At 38.4% G+C, this 23,042-nt stretch overlaps 1 protein-coding gene across 2 annotated transcripts; it reads right to left on the bottom strand.

Annotated features, from left to right (window-relative positions):
- Nucleotides 1-1,339: 1,339 nt before the first annotated feature.
- On the bottom strand, nt 1,340-21,535 carry GYG2 (glycogenin 2). Of its 2 annotated transcripts, none has more exons than XM_053936540.1 (9): nt 21,463-21,535; nt 14,785-14,926; nt 12,876-13,050; nt 11,469-11,631; nt 10,820-10,946; nt 9,704-9,926; nt 7,307-7,447; nt 5,467-5,577; nt 1,340-3,735 (listed from the first exon to the last, which is right to left on the bottom strand). In XM_053936540.1, exons 1-9 carry the CDS (start codon nt 21,533-21,535, stop codon nt 3,574-3,576), a joined length of 1,317 nt encoding a protein of 438 aa, XP_053792515.1. In that variant the 3' UTR covers nt 1,340-3,573. The 2 variants fall into 2 exon arrangements, with proteins under 2 accessions (XP_053792515.1, XP_053792514.1); XM_053936539.1 differs by lacking the exon at nt 21,463-21,535 and adding an exon at nt 20,724-20,966.
- Nucleotides 21,536-23,042: the final 1,507 nt, after the last annotated feature.

Below are 23,042 nucleotides of genomic sequence, written 5' to 3'. Positions count from 1 at the left end.
TTAATGAGATATGAATTAAGAAAACAGGTCCATTTAATGTTATGTTCAAAGTCATAGGAATCAAAACAGTTTAGATTAGGAAAGCAACAGAATAATATCCATTAAGAAATAAACAGTCATACTGCAGACTTACTGGTGAAAACCAAGCTGTTTATAGGAGCACACAAATGTCTCGAGCACCTGCTACTAACCCAGCCTCCCATTCATGGATAGAAAAATCCAGGTGAAGAAACCCAAACAAAACAAAGCATTTTTTCCAAGTACCAGCTTTAGAAAAACCATTGCTGTGAGCTGACTGATATAGAGAGACAAAGAAAACTTATTCCCCAAGAACAACCCAGATGGAAGTATCCTCACAAGAACTAGAGAGTAAATAAAGGGATATTTCAAGAACACCAATCTCCTTTTCCTGTAGGCTAGGAAAGTTCATTAACCCACATGTCTAAAAATTTTCAAGAATTTTCCTTGTGGCACACCCACACTGTCTCCTTCTTATTCATGAAGAGCACCCAAAAAAATTGTTGTATGGCAAATAAAAAGCTGTGAATGACTCCAAGCAAATGACAGAATAATTAGCATGTTTTGTTTTAAACACAAGTTGTCCTCTCTAAACACAAAATCTACTCCACAACAGTAAGTCATAGTCTGGCCTTGTTTAAAGATGAATAGTGCCACCAAAAAGCTTATATTTCTTAACTTTCTTTACCCTTAAAATACTTGAGGCTATACCACACTTTAATGTTGGAAAAAAAAATTTCAGATGAAGCTTGGTAGGTTTTTTTTTTCTCAAGACACATTTCGACTCAGCACTGTGGTTCATGGCCACAGGCAGCCCATAATAACCCTCAGACCTGCCTGTGACCCAGGATTTCAGAACTGATGGCCATAAAAGCCCAGGATGCTGCCTGAAGCACAGCACTGGATTCACATACAAAATTCTCCCTTTTCACACCCTGGTGGCAGCAGCTGTGTGCCAGAAGCCACTGTAACACTACATTGCCAGTAACTAGTTCAATCTTTTGTGTGTGAAGACAGGACACAAAAATTAGGGCAGGGCTCTTAACAGCTATACTTTTCCATTAAATACAATAAACCAACTACTGTTTGCTAACTCAAGAGATCCTAAATATTATAATTATGTATGTCTGTAGAAATAATTATTACTCTCAATTTTTAATTCTGCTCAGCAGGTAATGCTAATGTCTCAAAAGCAATTAAATAAAATTTTTAAAATAAATTAAAGTAACTAGTTATTCACAAGTAATATTCCCTGGCATAATATAAACAACCTATATCTGTTCATCATCTGATAAGCACATGACTTCATATGTCTTTTCCATTTCTTTTATTTCCATTATAGTATTGTACTACAATTCTTTGCAAAACATTGTATAAGCCATACAGAGTACCATTGTACATATTAACAGTTTGAAATGTACTCAATGACACATTTGACTAAATTCATATGCCTATTTCTAAAATCTTTCAGTTACTGATTTCATATCAGTAACTTTTCTTCCATGATCTGAAATAAGATCTAGTAGTTAATATAAAAAGTACAGCTGCATGAAGCATGAGTTCACATTGCTGGCTACAGCTTTATATAGTCTTCAAAAGCTGTTAGGAGTATATTAGCAACAATGTTTATAAAACAGAGGACTTTCTCAGAAGTACATGAGGATCACTAAGAAATAGGGATAACCAAATGCCACGTGAGTAAGGGCACACTGCAGCTGCTGCACTGGGCCACAGCACCAAGAGGTAGAACACACCTACCTGTGTTAATGTGTGAAGGTCACCTACCCAGGAACACAGGTTAGCGAGGGTGCCAAGGTTAGGCAGAGGGAGAGCTGTTCTCAATTTCTCTGCTTCCCCTAAACACCTCACTTGACCTAGAAGCTTGTATTCAACAGAGGGATTCCCCATTTAAGAGTTTAAGGAAAAATTAGAACGAGATAAAATCAGAAATATCCTACAAAAGTGAAAGCAAATTCACTTATCTGAACATTAGGAAGTCATTCTAAGATACTCAAAGATTTTTTTTCTTCTTTTAAGGGACCTTTTGACTCTTTCATTCCTTTCCTGATTTGTGCATTTATTCCCTGCCCTACCCTCTTATCCTTTTTGATAGGAGGAAAAAGAAATAAGATTTTCTTCTTCCCTCCTATCCTGCTATCCGTTTTTCCTGCTAGCATCTATGCATAATGGTACATCATTGCTTTTAGACAGAATTCCCAAGATATTTCATTAGGTATCTCTCTGCCAAAATTTGTGATGTATTTAGACAAAAACGTTTCAAGTCCTGCAACATCACTGCAGAATTCTTCTTCTACTATTGAGCGAGGTCACAAACAACTGTCAAATCTATATATTAGCATAAATGTCAAGACTCTTTCTTTAAAAGTTTTTTGCTTTGAAAAAAAGTATTTTACTTGTATGTTAAAGTAAACTCACTGAGATAAGTCAAAGTTAAGTACACAAATACACAAAACATTCCCCCACAAGTGTCCTTAATATAATGCAGTCTCATCAGTAAATATTTTTCTGGAATTTAGAATTCAGAGATTTATTGGTTCCCACACACAGCTATTGTTAAGAGATCTTCAAAGGGCCTGTTTACTAAAACAAGTGCCAATTTTGTTTTCAGTTGCACTCAAAAAAAATACCTGCAATATGGGGCAACAATGCTAAGCCAAAGAAGGCCTTTGTCAGCTGCAGTTGGAAGTATTGTAAACAAATTTATAAAAAGCACCAGAAGGTTTACACCATACTGTCAGTGTTTCTTTTTCTGACTACACAACTCAGAATATGCAACTAAAGCTTACAATATCTTTAAAAGCATCAGTATCCTATGGCAACAATATAAAAGGTTAACATACATTATCAATCTGTCCTAAAGAGTTTTAAAGCATGCTTTCTCACACTAGTTATGGAGCTGAACAGCTGCCTATAACTGGGTAGAGCATCCACTAGTGATCTCAGTCTGAAGTTCCTCTAATCCTAAATGTATTCCAATTAAAAAATTTTGTTGCAGACTCCTATAAGTCCAGGATTTCATCACTTCTTTCCCATATTGGAGTCTACATCATGGTCACCCTTGAAGGTGTTAATTTGGTTTCAAGAATAAGTTCTTTATATTTAAATATTTTAGAGCAATTTCTGAATGTACTTTGGGAATAATCTCAGTTTGGAAAAAGTTCAACTTCCAAAACAATCTCAACTTCCAACATGTTTCCTATACATGACTGTACCTGCAGATGGGGTGCATCAGGGAAGAGTGATAAATACATGAGAGTTCATACTCAGAAAGGTACCATTCATTATTCTTTAGAAGGCACTGTGTGAGAACAACGAAGATGAGACACATGTAACAATAAAGTCCAGGCACATTTATCAGTTAAAAACCTATAAAAACCTGATACCTGATTCTGTATCTGGTAAGGTCCCCCAAGAATGTCTGAGGATCCATAATCACCTCTAACTGCTGACAGCTAAACTGGTTAAGACGGCCAAGTATTCAAGAATTGCATTTATAAAGAAATCTGTCAGATGGGCATAACAGTACACCCTGTCTTAGTGTAAAAATGCATCCAATTTCTTTTTGATATGTTCAAAAGCATCTTTCCCCATATAGTCCATGCGCCCTTCCTCCCATTTTCTCCGTTCATCTTCTGGAGTTGGTCTTGCTGGTTTGAAGTGAATAGACAGCTCTGAAACAATATGTGCAACCTCGTTCTGTGGGAAGAAGAAGAGTGGGAAAACAGTAATTTGGTTTTTCTTTTTTTTAATATTGTGACGTTAAACCTTAAATGATAAACTTCTGCACTGTATACTCCAAGTTAAGACAATGAAATAAACAATATTCAAATGTTCACTCCTGTTTTGATAATGTGACCTCATTTTCCCATGGTTTTACTACTTTCCATGGCATCTTTGAACATATCAAACATTTATTTTACTGATCTTAACTCAGATCTTGGCATACTCAGCAACAATACAATGAAAATATTACAAATACTGCCTGGTTAGAGTAGAATACCTGCTACAATGAAGAATTTATAATTTACCTGTTCAAATCTTGTCTTTAACAGGCTTTCATGTGAACATACATTTCTAGAATTTTTGGTAATTAGTCTTATTTGAACTCCAGTAAGATCAATATTATTTAGCAGATGTGAGATACATTGTTTAATAAATTAATTCAAAATATGGACACTGTTCATTATACCAACAGCTAGTTAATTTTGAATGACACTCCAAAATTATAAATGCTGGTTCAAAGTCAAGTCATCATAGGTGCACAAATGGAAGACACATTATTAGTGATAATTTCTACCACATAAAAGGAAAACTGTGTCCCCAACTGACCAATGCCAGCAAAAAAAGGAACATCCCAACAATTACAACTTGTAATTAAGATGAAAAATAACAAGGGCTAATCAAGGCAGCCACTAAAAACCTGCTTTCAGTACTACTCAAAGAGGTTCATGGGAAAACAACCCATCTCACGTTGTAAACAAAACTGAAACCAACAAGAACAGCTTTCTAGTGAAGTCTTCACAAATTCAAGGTAAAAACATTTCAGAATAGAATTAATGGGAAGGAATCAATGTCTTAAACTGCCTATATGCCCTGGAATATCCATTACATCTGTGAGTTTGGGGCAGATAAGGCATAGGACTTGTGGAAGACAAAGTAAGGTATTTCAAACAACCAACATGCAGTAAGGTGCGAAGATTTCTTTCTTTATCACTAGCAAGTTTTATCAACAGCTTTGGAAGCCATTACCAAGATCACCAGAATCATAATGTTTTTAGAAATTAAGAATTTTAGCTGGGGCCCAAACACCCCTGGCTGCACAGGAGCTACAGTTTTGCTTCTCAGTTCTAAAGTATTTCACTACAGTGTTTTGCAATCTTACGAAAAACCTCATTAGGAAAACAGCTGTGCTATGTATCTCACAAATCCTTAACATCCTGTCAACCCCAAGTCTGCCCCTGTTGTCACACTGCCCACATGTACAAGTATCTATAAATGCAGTGCAAGATCACAAAGGAAAGCCTAGTCACTCAGGCTCTTTCATGTTCCCTTCCCACTTGCTTGGAAACATCACTTCAGCAAGTAAAAAAAACCACAACAAAACAAAACACAACAGAACTAACAAACACAAAATACCCAGACAGCTTTGCTTGTGTTAGTATAGGAGAACTAAAATTAACACCATACATTGATTACTCGGAGGTTAGCACAGGAAAACACACATTTAAAAACTCAAAGTTTTGAAAAGAAAACTAGAAAGGTATCACAACACAGTATTGGAAACACTTAAGGAATTACATGGCTAAAAGATTAAGGAATTTATTTGCACATTGCATTATAATTAGTAGAGCTTTCCCAAAATTATGTTGGCAGCAAAGATGCACATGCAGTTATCAACAGATGTTCAATGCACAAAGCTACACGTACCATTTCTGAGGTTTCCTGAAATGCAGGTTGAAATACAGGTTGTTCTGAAGGTCTGTCAGGCTCAGAGGGATGGACGTTAGAATCTCTTGGTTCGACTTCATACACAGGTTGCTAAAATACAGCCACTGAGGTTTTATTAGGAGAATATTTTCTCATAATTTTCTTTTCATGAGAATTCGTACAATACAATACAATCATTTTCAGTCTTGGGGGAGGGTAAAGCAAGGAATGGATGGGAGGAAAGCAAGGAAGCACATTATCGCCAAGAAGAAAATTCAAGTCACCCAGCTTTAGCTATCAAAAATGGCATTGAATCAAAGCTCTTACTACAATCAATCTCGGATAAATACCTCCAGAGGGCAGCTCATCTCATCCTAAAATAGGTTCAAAGTGGCTCTCATTTTTCAGTGACTATACATACAGCCTGGGAAGCAAGCTTACCATTCATGATTCCTACCGTTCATGAGGCCAAACTTCAACAAGAAAAATCTCATTTCAGGATTACAGCTTGCTCTCACATAAGCTCAAATAAGAAAAGAACAAAGTATTCCAAAACAGTGGTAAAATAGATTGCCCAAAATATATTGTCCCTAATATTTGTTTTTGACTGATAGCAAAACATAAATGAGTAGACAGACCCCATTCAAAAGTCTTTTCCCCCAAAACAATCTCACAAGTCTATTGAAGCTGGGCAGCAAAAACTGGAACGATGGTATTCTTAAGTAAGAAGGGAACCAGGCTGTTACTTTCCATTGAATATGGTCTTCTGATAAGCCAATCCTAGTAATTAAAATACTAATAGAAATTTTAATGAAACTGCTTTAGGTGAACAACATTATTTTTTTTTACCCCAAACAAACATCTTGATAATGTGTCCCTATTTAGTTTACTCCTTTCCAATAAAGTCAGATGCATAAGGCATACAAGGCATTTGCAAATAAATTATTCTTAAGTTATGGAACTGGAAGGTTTGCAGTTTTCCTTCAGCCCCTTCACACTCATAAGGGATAGGGAAGAAGGGGGAGGATGCAGAGTGGAAATGGGAAAGGAAAATTAGAGTTTTACTTTATAGAGTAACTACAGCCTAAAGAAGTGAAGGAAAGAACATCTTGAAAGTTGTCTTCATCATTCTAGAGTGTAGTTCACAAATTACAATAGAGATGACATTAGAACACTAATTTTATTTTCTCCCAGTTGTACCATGGTGTAATACAGTTTATCACGCAATATGTAATGACTTACACCTGCAGAGGCATTGTGCTACTATGTCCAACCTAATTCCTGCTTAAAATAAGGAGATTCAGTGCAACAGAAACACACAAATACAAGAAAAGTGACAAAAGAAGCAGAAAGACTGCAATATTAATCAGTGGATTTTTTTCAAGGCTCTCCTTTTTGCTCAAGTCACAGAAATTTGAGAAACAGTTTTCTGGGTCAACACTTGTGGGGAAAAAACTTTCTGCAGAGGAATGATAGAAAGGATTCTAGTTTTAAACATAAAAAAAAAGGTATTAATTCACAAAAATATTAATATTAAAAAATACTTTGGTAGCAGATTTTTTTATATTACATTTGATTAAGTATTTAACAACTTTGAATAAACAACCTCTTTCTAAAATGCAAAGCAAACTCTTTCAACTTCCAGACACATCATACATGCATAACTAAAGATTAAAGATAATAAATAGGCTTTAGATTGTTTTTAATGCTAGTGAGAAAATTCAATCACTACAGCTAAATTGAAGATACCATTTTCCAGATCAGAAGCATAATGAAAGAATCCCCTCTTAGTATATAATTTGACTTTGTTTCTCCATATAATAATATACAACACACTCACAGCTTTGAAAGCAAGTTCCTCAGGTGAGCATGCTGTGGGATTTACTTCATTTGTCTGCTCTGGGAGCTCAGGCTTTTGTAGAGAGCTGGCCATGTAAGGACTGACCTTCTTCAGGGTAACTTCAACTCCATTGAAAGCGTGCTAATGAAAACAAGAACATCTCACCATTGAAACACATTTTTTCAGGACGGCAATAACTTATTTACAACAGTTGCACCTCCTTAGGAGGTTTTCATCATTGAAGGAATAACTTAATGCAAAACAAGTATGTGGTCCTAGATTTAGAGCATGCTGCAGTTTAAGTTTTTGCTTTTTTGCACTCGTAAGTACATCAGCATTATGAGGTAAATCTAACAGGTATTTCCACCTTCAATTACCATAGCTGAAATATTTCTTTAATACACAATGCCTTAAAAATTAAAGCAAATTAAAGTATAAGATCAAAAACTACCTATTCCTTCCTCTGCTTTCCAATTTGTCATGAGGTTAACAAGCCAAATTATTCTCTGGGGCTTTGATGGTAAACATTCAACTGATCTTAAGAGGACTATGCAATTAGTTCAATTATGTTAATAATTTAATATTACAAGACATTAAGACAATATTTGCATATGCATAAATGGGATCTAATTTGTCAAGTCTGGATACAAAATTAAAAATTGTACTTCTACACATTTATTTATGCTACTGGTCTCTAAGAAATTATCTATTTATAAACAGATTTTTTTATTCTATTTGTGAAAAGCACACTGCTGCATTTCCTTTGGGAAAAAAAAAGCATAGAGATCAATAAATGTTTGATGACATAGGAGTACTGTACATAACATCTTAAATGCAATTAATGCTGCTTTTGAAACCTGATTTATTTCTTATGATCTCATACAACAAGTTATAATGTAGTTCTGAAAAGGTAAATTTTATTACAGTTCAAGACCTAGTTAGATGGTCTATATCAATTTAGCTACAAGAAAAACAAAAGTCTGTTTGTTTCATGGGCCAGATTATCCCTTCTCTGGCTAATTTGTATCATATTCTGTATGCACATACATTACCATAAAAACTTTATCAATAAAGAAGATGGCTGCAGGATATCTTGGGAAAGCAGTTAGTGCAAGAAATCCTTCCTAAATGGCTACTTTGGACACTTCTACTACCACCCAACAGATACTAAGTTTTCCCATACATATTGGAATTGCATGGCAAGGTTTTAGTAGCAGGGTGATTCCAGGAGTAGATTCTGTGAGAAGCTCCTAGAAGCTTCCCCCAAACCCAGTGGAGCCAATGCCAGCTGGCTACTAAATGGACCTGTCACTGGCCAAGGCCAAGCTCATCAGTGATGGTGGTAGTGTCTTTGAGATAATGAAATTTAAGAAGGAGGAAAACCCTCCTTCTTAAAAGAAGGAGGAAGGAGTTTCCTTGCAACTGGACAGAGAGAGGAGTGAGAAGATGTGTGAGTAACAACCCTGCATGCACTAGGGTCACCAAAGAACAAAGGGGAAGAGGCGCTCCAGGTGCCAGAGCAGAGCTAGCCCTGCATCCCACGGTGCATCAGGATGTCCTTCTGTAGCCCATGGAGGTCCATGGTGGAGTATAGATCCACCTGCACCCCACGGTGGACCCCACACCACAGCAGGTTGTGTGAAGGAGGCTGTGACCCCATGGAAAGCCCACGGGGGAGCAGGCTTCTGGCAGGACCACTGGGCCTATGAAGAAAGGATCCTGCAGTGGAGCAGGTTTGCTGCCAGGACTTGTGACTCCATAGGGGACCCACACTGGACAGGCAATCCCTGAGGGACTGCATCCCACAGTTCATGGGAAGGACTCATGTTGGGAAAGTCCATGAAGGACTGTCTCCCATGGGAGGGACTGGAGCAGGGAAAGAGTGTGAGGAATTCAAGCTCTGAGGAGGAGGAAGGAGCAGCAGAGACAACATGTAATGAACTGACCACAGTCCTTATTCCCCATCCCCATGTGCCATCGGTGGGGGTGGGGGGAGTCAGAGAAAACAGAGTTGAACCCAGGAAGAAGTGAGGGATTAAGGTCGGTGTTCCAAATTTGGGGTTATTTCTTGTTACTCTATTCTGATTTGATTGTTAATTGGTAAATTTTATCTAGTCTGATTTAAATTGGTAGATTTGATTAATTTCCTGAAGTTCAACCTGTTTCACCCTTGATGGTACCTGGTGAGAGATATCTCCCTATCCTTATCCCAACCCATGAGCCTTTCCTTACATTTTCTCTCCCCCGTCCATCTTAGAAGGAGAGTGATAGAGTGGCTTTGGTGGGCACTTGGAATCCAGCCAGAGTCAGCCCACCACATCATATAATTTCTTCCTTTACCAATTTTTAGAATTTTTGGTTTTGATTCCAACATAATTCTAACTCCTTCTCAGTTACCTTGCATTCCTCAGATTCTGATTCTTCCATCTTTTGAAGTTTTTCCAACAAAGGCAATATACTGGCACTGTATATATTCCACCAGAGGGCAAGAAATGACAGTTGATGAAAAGATCCAGAGGTGGTTCCATCCTGCATAACTCTCTTTGTTTGAAGGTTGTATTTGTAGTTCCAGGGTTTTGTTGCTCCCAAGAAGTGAACAACTTTGGCATCTCTACCAAAACTGTAGAGATCAAATAAAAAGGTCTATGCAAAAAAAATTTTTAGCTTATATAAAGTTCTAGAATAAACATGCTTACAGGTGAGGTAATTTAACATTTTGCAACAGTAACACATTTGAGATTATATGTAGTAATATTTTGTTTCTATCTTCCTGGTTTAATTCATCTTGTTTAACATACAGAAAACAAAAAGTTATATTGCCATTTGCTTCCAGCTGCTAATTCTAGTAGAAAAGTTCATGAAGGAAACTGACAGGCTCATGCAGTACTATTTCCAGTCCTCCTTCATGCTCTATTCACAAACAAATACATATCACTTCAAATATTTAATCACCAAAATTGGGTATTACTGATCCCATATTAAAAATTACTAATAAATACTAATACACTGGCCTAAGTTCATCTTCCAGTAAGAGTGTATTGTGCAACTGGAACAGAAATTCACAACACCCTAAATCCAACTTGCCCTTTATCAGATAACATTCTCAACTGTGCTGTCTGGAATCATATAATTAGTAGCACAAATTTCATTTCATAGAAGGACCTAAGGACTGGCTCAAAAAGTTTAAGCAATGCCAATTGTTTCTCTAATAAATTACTTGAGAACAAAGGAACAAGCTTAAAAGTAAACTTGTAAACTAGTAAACTAATGCCAAAGTAATTATATTTTGTCAAAATGAAAGAAGCTTCTTTGGAAGAGCATAAAAGACAGTGTAGCCAACTCTGGGACTCTCCCTATGTCCAGACATTCACATCAAATTTAAGCTTCTATTGCATGGTTTCTATATAAGATCATTTGTGATACTGTAATTTATAATTAACACAATATGCCATTATTAATCTCTCTTACAAAAGGATGTTCTTTAACAAACTACAGAGCTTAACAGTTACTTACTGATTGAAAGCAGGAACATAGGTGTATACAGAGCTGCTGCTCAGGTTGTAGAGGAAAGGCAAGTGTTTGCCAATATCTGCTGTTGCCCAGTTGCTGAAGAAGCTGTTCAACAAGCCTTGATCACCTCCTAAAGAATACATAAAACAGTATTACCATAACATATGTACACTCAAATTTGTATCAAAATTTGGATAGGAGTGAGACTGGGGACTAAGATTGGTGTGTTCGTGGGACTCCAACTTGGACTTGAAAACATGGCCATATGAGCAGGTACAAGTGAATACCTGATTCACTCCGATGCAAGCTCAGTGTAAATGAAGTCCTATTATAATATAAGAAGGAAGGAATAGTGTCTGGTCTCCTTCAGAGCAGAAGACTGAAGATCAGATGTATTTCTGTCTCCTAAGCCAGACAGCAAAACTAAAACTAACTGGGCAAGACTCAGACACAATGTCTCTTCAGTGCCATTTTCTGGGAAGCACAGTCCAGAGTGAGTCAACAGGTCTTAAATACAGTCTAAGAGGCAAAGTTCTGCACCTTAAATTCTTACAGAGAGCCCAGAGAACTCCTGCCTTCCTCTATTCTGCCTGAATAGAGGAAGCATGGAAACTGTCTTGCACTTCATTCCTTACGCCTTCTTGCTCCTTACCATCAAAGCTGCCATGTTCAGCAGCAAACTGGAGCAGCAGGTTGTAAGTCTTCAGGGAGGGCTGGAACACAAAGACACCACTATTGAAGCAGTCAGGCCAGCCAGAATCAGGAGCTGCAGAAAACTCTTCTCGATCAAACAACTCATCAACATTGCAAAGTACCTTAGAGAAAGTAGGAAAAGATGAAAAAAATGTTTGTCTAGAGCAAACATTGTCAAATTAGTACCAATGGAGTAAATTGATAGTTTGGCCTAGTACATGGCTTGCAGAGCATAAAAGCAGTGCCATTGTAAAATATGCTAGAGGTCAGAACCTCTATTTTTGATATAATAAGGCAACATTAATTGTAATTCTCCATGATTTCTCTGTTAAAATGCAAAGCCTGTGAAATTATTTCATGAAGCTTGGAGACCATCCAAGGTCCCTTTAAATATTATACCATGAAAACACACAATTTCCTTATTTCTTAACTCACCTTTCCATAGTCCATTATTTTTGATAACTACAACAGAACTGAATGAAAATTGGGAATCTAAATCATTTTAGTAAGCAACAGACTGAATAAAGGTAGTAGAAGATCTGTCTCTTGCTGCCAGTTTTCTGATGTAACTTAAGTTCAGAGATTTGCTTTTCTGTTTTCTTTTAAGCTTCACAAGGAAGTGGGAAAATCAATCAGGTTAAGGAAGAGATAAAGTTTGTGGAAAGACAGCTGTGCAGTCAGTGAAAGTCAGGACCCCCACCTTTCACAGCCACTGTGAAAAACAGAAGAAAATCTTTTACAAGTAAAATTACTTAATTTAATTTTTTAAAAAGACAAAAATTTGCCTTCCTCCTTTAACATTAATGTAAAGCAAGAAATCATAAGCATTCCTCCTCAAGAACTTAATTTGCTTTCTAATTCAAATACAATCCTATTAAATTAAAATGCATGCCAGTCTTTCAGAGTGAGCCATGAAAGCACAAGGGAAGGCTGACATGATTGTCCTCACCAAAATTATGACCATTTTTATCTCTATACATCTAAAAACTAAAAAAAAAAATTAATTAATATTTGGAACTTCTTTTTTTTTTTTTTTCTATTTTAAAACCATCCTCCCTTTCTGACAGAATAATTCCAAACAAAAGTATTTGAGAGAGATCTATTTTAAACTTCTGTCAGAAGACCCAGTACATAGAGTTTGTGATCTCTTTTGAGGACAGTCCTGAGGCTACTCTCCAAACTGAATTTATTTTTATGCAGCCAGCACAACTGTGAGAAATAGCTAAAACGTGCCGGGATGGAGCTCCTGCGACCTTGTGACTGCCAGCAAATCTGGTCACTTCACAGGCCTGAAGGCTGCCTGGCAAGGAAGCATCCCACAATCAGAGACGGACACAAATGTTTCCATGGCTCCCTCTCCACTCACCAAAGTGTCTGCATCCATGAAGACACATTTGCTGTAATGAGTAAGTGTCCAACAATGAAGCTTAGTGAAGGTTACACCCAGTTCTGGCCTCTGCATCAGAGCCAAATGGACTGAGTCAGCACTGTCAAGCACATCCACCTCGATCACGTCATCAAATACACTGCTGAGGACTGACCTACCAGAGAGAGCAGTGGAGACAAGGAAGGGGATTTAGACAAATTCATCAGAGTTCACTTCAGGCATGAAAACAGTGACACACAGCATGACATTAATTATGACAATAACCAAAGCTAGATTGAGTGCTTAGAGTAAGAAGTCAGAAGAGAAAAGCCTTTGGAAACAGCCTACTGAAGAGGCAGCTATTAGGCCATAAAACATTGTCTCCTCCACTATGGGGGCCAGCACATCTCAAAAGTGAGAGCTGCTGTTTGAAGGAAAAAACAATCCTTATTCTAGTCACTTATCTCCTATGGAAACACCAACAGAAATTAAAGCAGCATTCATCCTGCACAATTGATTCCAAAGAACAGCACCATATCGTGTCCCCTCTGCATTTTACAGGATGAAACATGCACTGCCAGCACACTCATTTGTACCTATTGTGCCCAAGTAAACACTGCTTCAAAACTGCACCTTGTATAAGGTGCATATATACTTGCTCACCATGTATAGTTCCTCAGTATTATGCAGCATCTCAAATGAGACTTTAAGCTAAACATATTTTTTTCTGTGCATGTATTTCATGGGAATTCTATAGGTAACACCAAAGTAGCTAGTTTTCCTTCTAGAAGCAAGAAAAAGAAGTCTTTAAAACAGCTTATTTACTTACACTAGACGATTATAATCTAAGTCCTCAATGCCTCACAAACACAGAAAAAGAAAGCCTGTGCTGTTTGAAGTCTAGATATCAGGGTCATTAGCTTTTGCCTGATTGATCTTCAAGGAACAGGAACTAACTGGCAAAGAACTAAATGAAGTACAGATTATTAGAAGTTTATTTCAGTGATCTGCTTTTTTTTTTCTTTTTAATGTTATCCTTGATTTAAAATATATATTATAAATGCTTTTCTTCCCACTCAACGGACATGAAAAGAATTATAGACTTAGTATCCACCCATGCATCAAATGGATACAGTATTCCCTCAGGAAGGTTACAGTGCTCTGACAATGTCTATACTTCAAAAGTCTGTAAAAAAAAGATTTTTGTGCATCCAGTCACAGCAAAAATGTGAAAATTTACTTCTTGAGCCAGATGCATTGCAAATACCTTCACATAGCACACAGAAAACAGGAGCTTGCACACTTCCTAAGACACAGCAGAACTAAGAGTTTAAGTTGCTATGGCATGGCATGCCTTTTAACAAGTGTCACAGCCCTCCAAATAACAGGGCTCGAGTTCAGACTTAATAAGATTTCTGTAAATGCTATTCTGCAGTGCCTGTAGAATCACAACACAAATTGCAAAGTGATTTATACAAAAAAGCAAAAAAAACCCTAATTTCTTATCATGATAGCTGTGCACCAATATTTTAGAGAACATTAGTGTGGTGAAATTGAGCCCGTAGGTTTATGGAGAGTTCTGATGTCACAGCTGGTTATGTATCTTCCTCTAAGAGAGAAAAAACTGGAAGAAAAACAAGAGTAGTGCAAGACACTAAAAGCTTAATTCCAAATTTTCAGCTTCTCAATTATAAGACAAATTCCAGCCACAAGCTCTACTTCTGCAAGTGAATTCTTAGTAGGCTTAGGAACTTATAATGGATGTTATTTGAAACTCCTCTTAGAAATCACTAGCCAAGAGGGAAGTTCTAGGCATAATGCTGTGAAATCCACAGAAACCTATTAAAATCTTTCAAGCTGTTGCTTATTCTTTCACTATTTAAATCTCCAAATGCACATTCATACTTACCTCATCCCACTGGAAACCTCTGGAGTAATTAGAACTGCCAATTTTCTGGATGTCTTATGATTCCTCAATGACTGTCCAAGAACAAGAGCACCTTGACAGTACACATCATCAGTAGCAAGGGTCACAAAGGCTTGATCTGTTACTGAAAAAAAATACTCAGAAGAGTCACTTTACAACTTTAAAGTAAGCCCTTTTAGCTTGCTCCCTTCTCCTCCAGATAAACAACAATCTGTGGCTTATAAAAACCACACTGTGATTATAACAACCATTCCTGTGATAAGACTCCCCTCAAAAGTCACAATTGAATAGAAAACCCAGTAAATGTGAATGCAGAATGTATGTTTCTGATTTTTATTATTTTTGTTTGCCTGATTTGCACAATAGCAGGTATAAAATTTTTGCACTAGCCTTAAACAGATAATTCCCTAGGTCTTATTGCCGAAACACAATGTCAGTCAAAAAAGCTGATCTGTACATATTTAGATTTTATATTTAATGAACATAGTATAATACAACCAACAAGGAAAATGTTCTTGTTTATACAGTGCCAAAAGCTAAGGAAAAGAACAAGATGTTGAGTATTAGCCAGAAATGTTCTTTCCACAATGCCATTGAATCAACCCAACATTATTTTTGCTCTACCTTCTTTGTACTGGGGTACCTGGTGCTGGCTGAACAAGTGCAGAGAAATTCCTACCAAGATCAGTACACCTCCCAGAAGCTGAGAATTCCTACATCAAGTAACTCCAGGGAATTTAGAAGGGTTCCTTATTGTCAGGAAACACATGAAGAAACAAGTTGCAATAATAAAGAAAGCAACCTACACTCCTGCGTAACAGGAGAAAATGTCTTTTGTAAAGACACCACTCCTGTGGCATGATCATAAGGGGCTGCTTCTTCAGCTCTGCCCTGTGACAGAACCACCACTGTCAGAGCTTTCCTGGGGAGAACCCATAACTCAACAAGGTGAACAGCCTCCTTGGAGCAGAAGGATGATACACACTAGGCTGCAAAATTAACCAGAACAAGATGAGCAGGTCACACAGATGAAGGGGAATTCCACTGAGCTCGACTGAAACTTCAATAAACACTTGTGTTAAAATACTTGTTTAGAACCACCATCATCTTAAGGGACAGGCAATTGCATTAAATCAATTAAAACAACCAAACAATACCAACATAAACAACCTGTCATACAGTTTCCAGGGTCTGTGAGAAACACTAGGAAAGAATCTCACAGAATTAGTTGCAGAGAACTCAACAAATGACCTCATGGCTGCCTCAGCCAGAGGCTGCCAAAATGAATGAGCCCCTAACTGCCATCGAGGTATGCAGTAAAGTATGGTTGATGCCCATGATAAGCTAACAGATACTAAGCATTTTTATTTTTCACATCCTCCAAATCCAGAACAAAACACAGGCCCACTGCTGTGCTGCCTTTTCCCCCCACTTTTTCACTTATTTCCAGCCAGCCAGCTTCATCTCAAGCACACATACCTTATATTTGCTGACATTGCCACACATCCCTGCAACTCAGGAGAATCACAGAAAGTGTCAGACTTGGCCAAAAAAACCCCAAATAATCCATCTAAACTTAAAATAGTTTGCATAACTCACAGCTGAGTAAACTCCAGCAAAACTTCTAATCACAATTTCCAGACAAAGCAAATGAAGAATTGAACTTTCGAATGTCCCATTATAATAACAGCTCAAGCCAATTATAGGTATTCCAGAAATCAGTGAATAAGGAGTTGTTTTAAAACAACATATATTAAGTAAACTGCTCCTACTGCAGTTTTCCCAGAGGGTTAAAGGAATAAATATAAGCATCCCTAAAAATCAATGTAAACCAGAAAACTGCTGAAGGCTACCTCAGAAAAAAATTATTCTGAAAAGATGCAAAAGGTCAGGAAAGCAAAGGAGTTATGTGTTAGACAACAAGCATCTTCAGCCAAAGAAAGGTAATAAAACAACTACTGAGACGAATGTGGGAGTTAGGTTAATATATTAAAAAAACCAAATTGTGAAATGAGTGGGAGTTCCAATCTTAAAATACAGTTTAAAATAACAACACAAAATTGAGCACAATCTTCACATGACTTTTCCAAATTCTTCTGGCTACAGAAGCTGAATCTTTACTTAAGTAATACATAGAAAATACACAAACTGCTCATTAAATGGTTCAGCAAACTGGTATGGAAAATTACCACTTCCTCCAAATGCTTTCTTGCCCTGTACCTCTGTGGTCATAACCACAAGGAAGCAAACTGCCAAACAACTGCTGCTTCCAAGAAACTCTTGCTGATACCTCACAAAGCACAGAAACTAAGGGTCTGTTTTGAGAATCAGATGTGGGATACATGTTACAGCCTTCTTAATACAGTGAACCATCATAGAGATAATTGAATAGATAATCAAACTATTGACTGAAAATATTTAACATTAAAATATTTCTGGTGTTAAGAGAGAATCAAATCCTAATGATTTTAAAATCATACAGCGGCATCACTAATTCATTAAGGATCCATTAGGGGATTAAAATAAAAATATTTTATCATTACTTTTCCTTTCATCTAATCCTTGCTTTCAAGAAAGAAGTGTTATTTATCTTGCCTTGTTTATAAAATTCTTTGGAATATAGCCTAATAAGTAAACATTTTATTTTTATAACTGAAAGTAAGGGTCAGGTTTTCATATACATTTTTGGAAGTAAATGGTTTACCTGAAAGTTTCCATTTAGCTGACACATTAAATCTACTGTACACAGAGTTTCTCTCACTGACTTTAAAAGAGCAAATCTAAGTTTGAAAGCCAGAGGTGTAGATATTTAAATTTATTGCAACTGTTTTTTGGTGGGTTTTTTGGTGGTTTTTTTTTCGTCTATTTTGGGGGTTTTTGGTTTTTTTTTTTTTTTTTTTGTTTTTTTGTTTTTTTTTGTTTTTTTTTGGTTTTTTTTGTTGTTTTTTTTTTTTTTTTGTTTGTTTGTTTGTTTTTGGGGGGTTGTGGTTTTTTTGGGTTTTTTTTTTTTTTTTTTTTTTGAAGCATCAAGGAGACCGGTAAGCATATCTTTAATTTTTAATTCTTTGTGCTGAATGACAATAAGATTTTTTGTGGACAACACCTACTATTTAGGCTATTAAGTTTTCAAGCAAATTGTTTTCAAGTTGCAGATCCTTATGGCTAATACAATACCACTGGCTATAAGTGAACTATGAGAAAAGAAAGTGTATTTTTAGAATCCCATTAAAACTCTGTCATATAAATTTATAAATCTGATCATTTGTCTTGCCTGGATTACCACAAAGCACATAATGATGCAAATTGAGAAGTCATTATCATCAGTAGTGTCACCTCAGTTTTATTACCTAACAATATTTTCTTAGAACCAAACAAGGATCTTTGTCAAAGAATTCACTAACTGAGTTATTCTGGAATCTGCTCTGCAGCTGCACAGAAGAGACAGCAAAAGTAATGTGAACCACTACAGTCAGGGTCATCTTATGTGGAACTTGTAACAGCTTTTTTAGCCAAGATCACAACTTTTATGCTACTTATTCATAGAAGTAATAACTATGACACTGCCAGAGGCAAAATTCTTTGACAGGCGTGGAAACTAATTCTAGGGCACTTAAAAGCTTTATTTAGAATACAAACAGAGCAAACAGACAGGGTGGTGCTCACTTTCATGTTCAAAGAGAAAAAGAGAATTAAAAAACACTAGATACCCATTTTGAGAATCAGGAGTGACTGATAATAACAAGCTCCAAGTGACCCAAGTGCACCTTCCAATGTCAAGACAAATTTAAGTAGGGTAGGGAGGTTTTTTTCATAATCCATTAGACATAGCTTTTAAATTATATTTTTATATTTCTTCGGATAGACAGAGGAATGATAAATTTAGTTCAGCTGTAGCTCCTAATTAACAATTCAAATTTGCCAAGCCTCCCACTGCAAAATGGCAACAGGAGACCAGACACTCCTATGTTATGATTTTCCTGTAAGAACATTCTAAATTACACATTGTCATCTTATGCATAAAAATAAGAGCAGATAAATCAATAGCTAAAAGTCTCCAACAGGCTGGTTAGGTCCCCAGTGCCATTGATACTAACCAACATTGTACAACTACTTTCCTAAATTCCTCCCTGATACCACCTGTTGCTCTCTTGTCACCTCCCCCCTTCTACTCCAGAGACAATCTGTGGGAGGAGCGGGCTGCAGCCTCGACCTTTACCCACTGAGCCAAGCACCTCTCTGAAATCCCAGGTGACAATGACACAGCTCCAGATCACAGCACATTTCCTGACACCAATTCTGTTACTCCCTCTCCCACACGAAGGATTCTATGGATCTTCCCCCAGAAACACCCCGTGAAGGTGTGTTAGACTGCGAAAAAGAGAACACAAGCTGTAGGCTTCTCACTTCTCTGGCCTAACAAGGCCATATCCTGGAATGAAAAGCTCTGCTCCTCCTGACACCCACAACCTTATAAGCAATCAAGAAATATTTTATTACAAGTAGATAAAATGAACAATAGTGTCAGACAATAACCTGAGTCAGAGCCCTATCAAAAGTTATTATGCAAGATTCCAGCAAAGAGGCAGTTCTTGCCCTAGTAAACAAATGACAGCTGGCAGTTTTAATTCCCATGCTTTCTTCGACCCAATAGTAGAAACATTGATGTTACTAATGAAGATAAATAAGAAACGCTTTACACAGACCTTTTGATAACAGAATTTAAATTGACATTCAATGGCATACAATATTTCTCTTGGCCTAATAAAGTTCTGCCTCATTCAAAACCAGATTCTCTCTTATTAAAACAATACTGAAGTTTAGTAGGCAGAATTACTGCTCTTGTGTTGGAAGAGCACTTGATTCCAGTTCTTTGTAGATTTTATTATGTGTCTTTCAGTTAAAAACCTACATTCTGCTTCAAGACTCTGCAATGTTGTTATTCAACAGATGGTAAATGATCTTCATGAAAACTCAAATGCAACAATATCATAAGATGAAAACAAGCATAACACATAACACTCAAAACTAGTCCCAAAACAGTAATACACCAGTTTGAAAATTAGTAATAATTGGTAATAATTATTAGAAATAGTTGCTTAAGAAATCCAGAGCCAGCACAGGGGACTTCATGGTACATATCAAGTTAGATATTTCCAGTTTTTCCATACCTTCCTTTCAACCAAAAGAAAAAATCAAATAAAAAAATCAAAAAACCAAACCAACCAAACAAAAAATCCCTCAACCAAATGAAACTACAATGCTCTAATCCTTTCATTTGCAGATTCACTTTCTGCATCTTCCCAGTGCTGAAGTGCCACATAGATGAATTCAAACTTGGGATCCATCAGACTGATAGATAACTGACACCCTTCAAATGGTTCAGTAAACCAAGATTTGTGGGAGCTGCTGCTCCCAAAACTGAGAAAAAAAGTTGTGTATGTTCAAGAGCCAGAACAGCACCTGCACCTACCCCCTGTGATTACCCTAAAACCAGCACCTCATGGCTTTAAGGATAACTCATTAAGACTAACACCACTGCTATGTAAGAAGGGGCATGAGAAAGGTTTCTCGGAATCTGTCTTAGATTGAGACAGCCAGCCCCAGCCTGTCACCCTGGGGATCCACCAGGAAAGCATGCAGAGACCCAAGCAGGCCAAGCTGTACATACAAGCAGAATACGTAAATGAGTTCCCCTATTTCCTCCACCACCCAGACAGTTAAAATCCTCCTCTGGAGCTGCTCATTACAGCACAGCACTCTGCTGATAAGAAAGCACCAGAGACCCTCGCCCGCACCGGGACATGATATGAGAAGGGCAAAAGCCCCGGGGGGCTCCAGGCTGCGCTGCCGATCGTCCCCGTCAGCCCCGAGGGGCTGCTCACGGCAAGCCGGGCAGGGTGCTGCGGGATGGGGGTACTCACCGGACATGCTGGGCAGGCGGGGGCCGGCCGGGCCGGGCCGGGCAGGGCAGGGCTCGGTCCGCGGCACCCACCGCTCCGGCCGCCTCACCTGCGGGCGGGAGGGCCGCTAAACCGCGCAATGGGATTAACCTCCTTCCTGCTGGAGGCAGTGGCAGGTGAATTACATTCGCAGGGACTCCTGCGCAGCAGCAGAGGAAAGGCATTAGCGGCGGAGACCATGGCGGGGGGGTTGGTACGACCCACCCCGCCCCCGCTCCGGGCGCTGGCTTTACTGCGGGAAGGGCACGCTCCCACCGCCCGCTCCCTGCCCCGCAGCGCTCCGCTCCCGACCGGCCACAGCCCGGAGCTCGGCCCGGCACCTCTCCCTGGACACGCACAGCCCAGAGGTCAGCCCGACATGGGCACAGACCGGAGCTCGGCCCGGACCCGCAGCCCGACACGGGCCCGCAGCTGCCCCGCGCCGGGCGCGGCTCCTCCAGCAGAAGCGGCGCTCCCGCTCCATTGGCCGCCGCGCGGCTGCGCCCACCCCGGGATGGGAGAGAGCCTCGCTCCCCTTCCTCCTGTTCCCTCCCCTCCCGTCCCGTTCCGTTCCGTCCCCTGCCCGATGCTCTGGGTGCCCTCCGGGTTGCAGCCGCTGTGACAAAGCCTCCCCTGCACGCACAAGTATCTGCAGAACCCGTGAAGAAGGGACACAGGTTGGGGAGACTCTGCCGCGCAGCGCCCAGAGGAAAACACCAACCTCTGTGATGGTGAAGGTGGCAGAGCATGCAAAAAGGTCTCAGAGCATGAGTAGGGTGATTCCAGCGTGGCATGTGGTCACAAAGATACACGGGATTCACCGTGAATGAAGGGAGTCTACTCCTAACTGCCTGGTGCCATTGTAAGCCCTACATATACTCACGTTCTGATAACTTGTCACGCAGATAAGCAAGGAGACGTTCTCAGTGTTAAAGAAGCTCATGCTATTCAGAGGGCTGTAAATATTTTCACAAGTGCATAAATAAATGAACATTTACTTGCACAGCATGCTTTTGCCACTAGCTTAGAAGTCATGTAATTGTGATGTAATTCAGCCTTACAATGTCTCTGCAAGGTAATTTTAGGCTGATGTGGTTCAGCCGAGGCATTTTTGTGTCAAAATGTGCTGTGAACATCAGTATCTACGTAGCAGAGGGCAATAACTTTCAGGTAGTGTGCCACTGAGAAAAAACGCCTAGTGGTACCACTCAGCTATTTAAAACTTAATTTCCAACAATTTGCAAGAGATTGCCACTCCAAGCTGCAGCATTTGTTCTCTCACAGCCTGGAAGAATCCTAAAGGTCCACTGGAGAAGAGGGTGTCATTGCTCTGTAGTAATGGTGAGGTGTTTAAAGGAAGGAAGGATGGACTTAAACACATAGGAAATGGAGTTTAATTTATCCCACAGAAACAAAATCCTCAGGGATCTGTGTTCACCATTGACTTATGTAGACAAGTCAACTAGACAACATACTTACCAGTACCATGATTACTCTTTAAGATAATTTTACTGGCAGATCTATTTCAGTTGGGGGACTTGAAAACTAAGAAAAGGTTTTCCTTGGTAATAAAAGTGATGTCTATATTTAGATGATAATCTGTTTTATTTGTGTGCCAGCAACGGTTTTTTACAGTATAGAATAAATTGTAAGTATCAGAGCCAGTAACACAAGCTAGATTTCAATGTTCTAACAACCAGTTAACCAACCTTCCTTCCTTCCCAAATTTCAATACACTAGAGCTTCCCTAGATAACCTCTCAATTTCCTAAAATAATAATACTAGAAATAGTTAATACAATAATTATAAATTTCTTTTTATCATCATTCTAGTTAAAAAGGAAATTGACACCTAAAAGTGCATCTGCACACAGGTATATTGATATATTGGGTATATGCTGACAAATTAGACAAAAGAGCTTCAGAGGGTCAAACACTTGGGTAGTCGGGATTTATCCATTCATATTCATGGGTTTTGCTCAAATTCTCCATAATAAATCTGGTTTTGGGCTATTAATATCAACACAAGTAATAAATTATTTTGAAAATATTATGAACAATTTAAAATAAGTTGTCATAGTATAGCAAAACCAAAAATGTTGCACATAGATCCTTCTCTACATACTTAGTAAAATTAAAAAAAAAAAGAGAGAAAAAAAGAATAGATGTTTCTCTTTGTCTGATTCTGAGCAAGTTCTGGGAAGCAGATTACTACAGCTGACTGGAAAAAACCCATCAGGTGGGTGGCTTTTGCCTACCTTTATGTATCAAGCTGTTTTGATTATTTTGGTGGGGTTTTTTT

This window comes from Vidua chalybeata, chromosome 2 (genome assembly GCF_026979565.1).
Source record: "Vidua chalybeata isolate OUT-0048 chromosome 2, bVidCha1 merged haplotype, whole genome shotgun sequence".
In the NCBI taxonomy this organism is placed as follows: domain Eukaryota; kingdom Metazoa; phylum Chordata; class Aves; order Passeriformes; family Viduidae; genus Vidua; species Vidua chalybeata.
This window is presented reverse-complemented; position numbering and strand designations above follow the sequence as displayed.

Coding starts and splice junctions, on each gene's coding strand:
- GYG2 (XM_053936540.1), bottom strand. CDS start 21,535: ATGCCACGCTGGAATCACCCTACTCATGCTCTGAGACCTTTTTGCATG. Junction 7,448..9,703: donor CAGAATCTGAGGAATGCAAG/GTAACTGAGAAG, acceptor TGTTTTCATTAG/CACGCTTTCAATGGAGTTGA. Junction 3,736..5,466: donor TTCAGGAAACCTCAGAAATG/GTACGTGTAGCT, acceptor TTCTTCCCACAG/AACGAGGTTGCACATATTGT.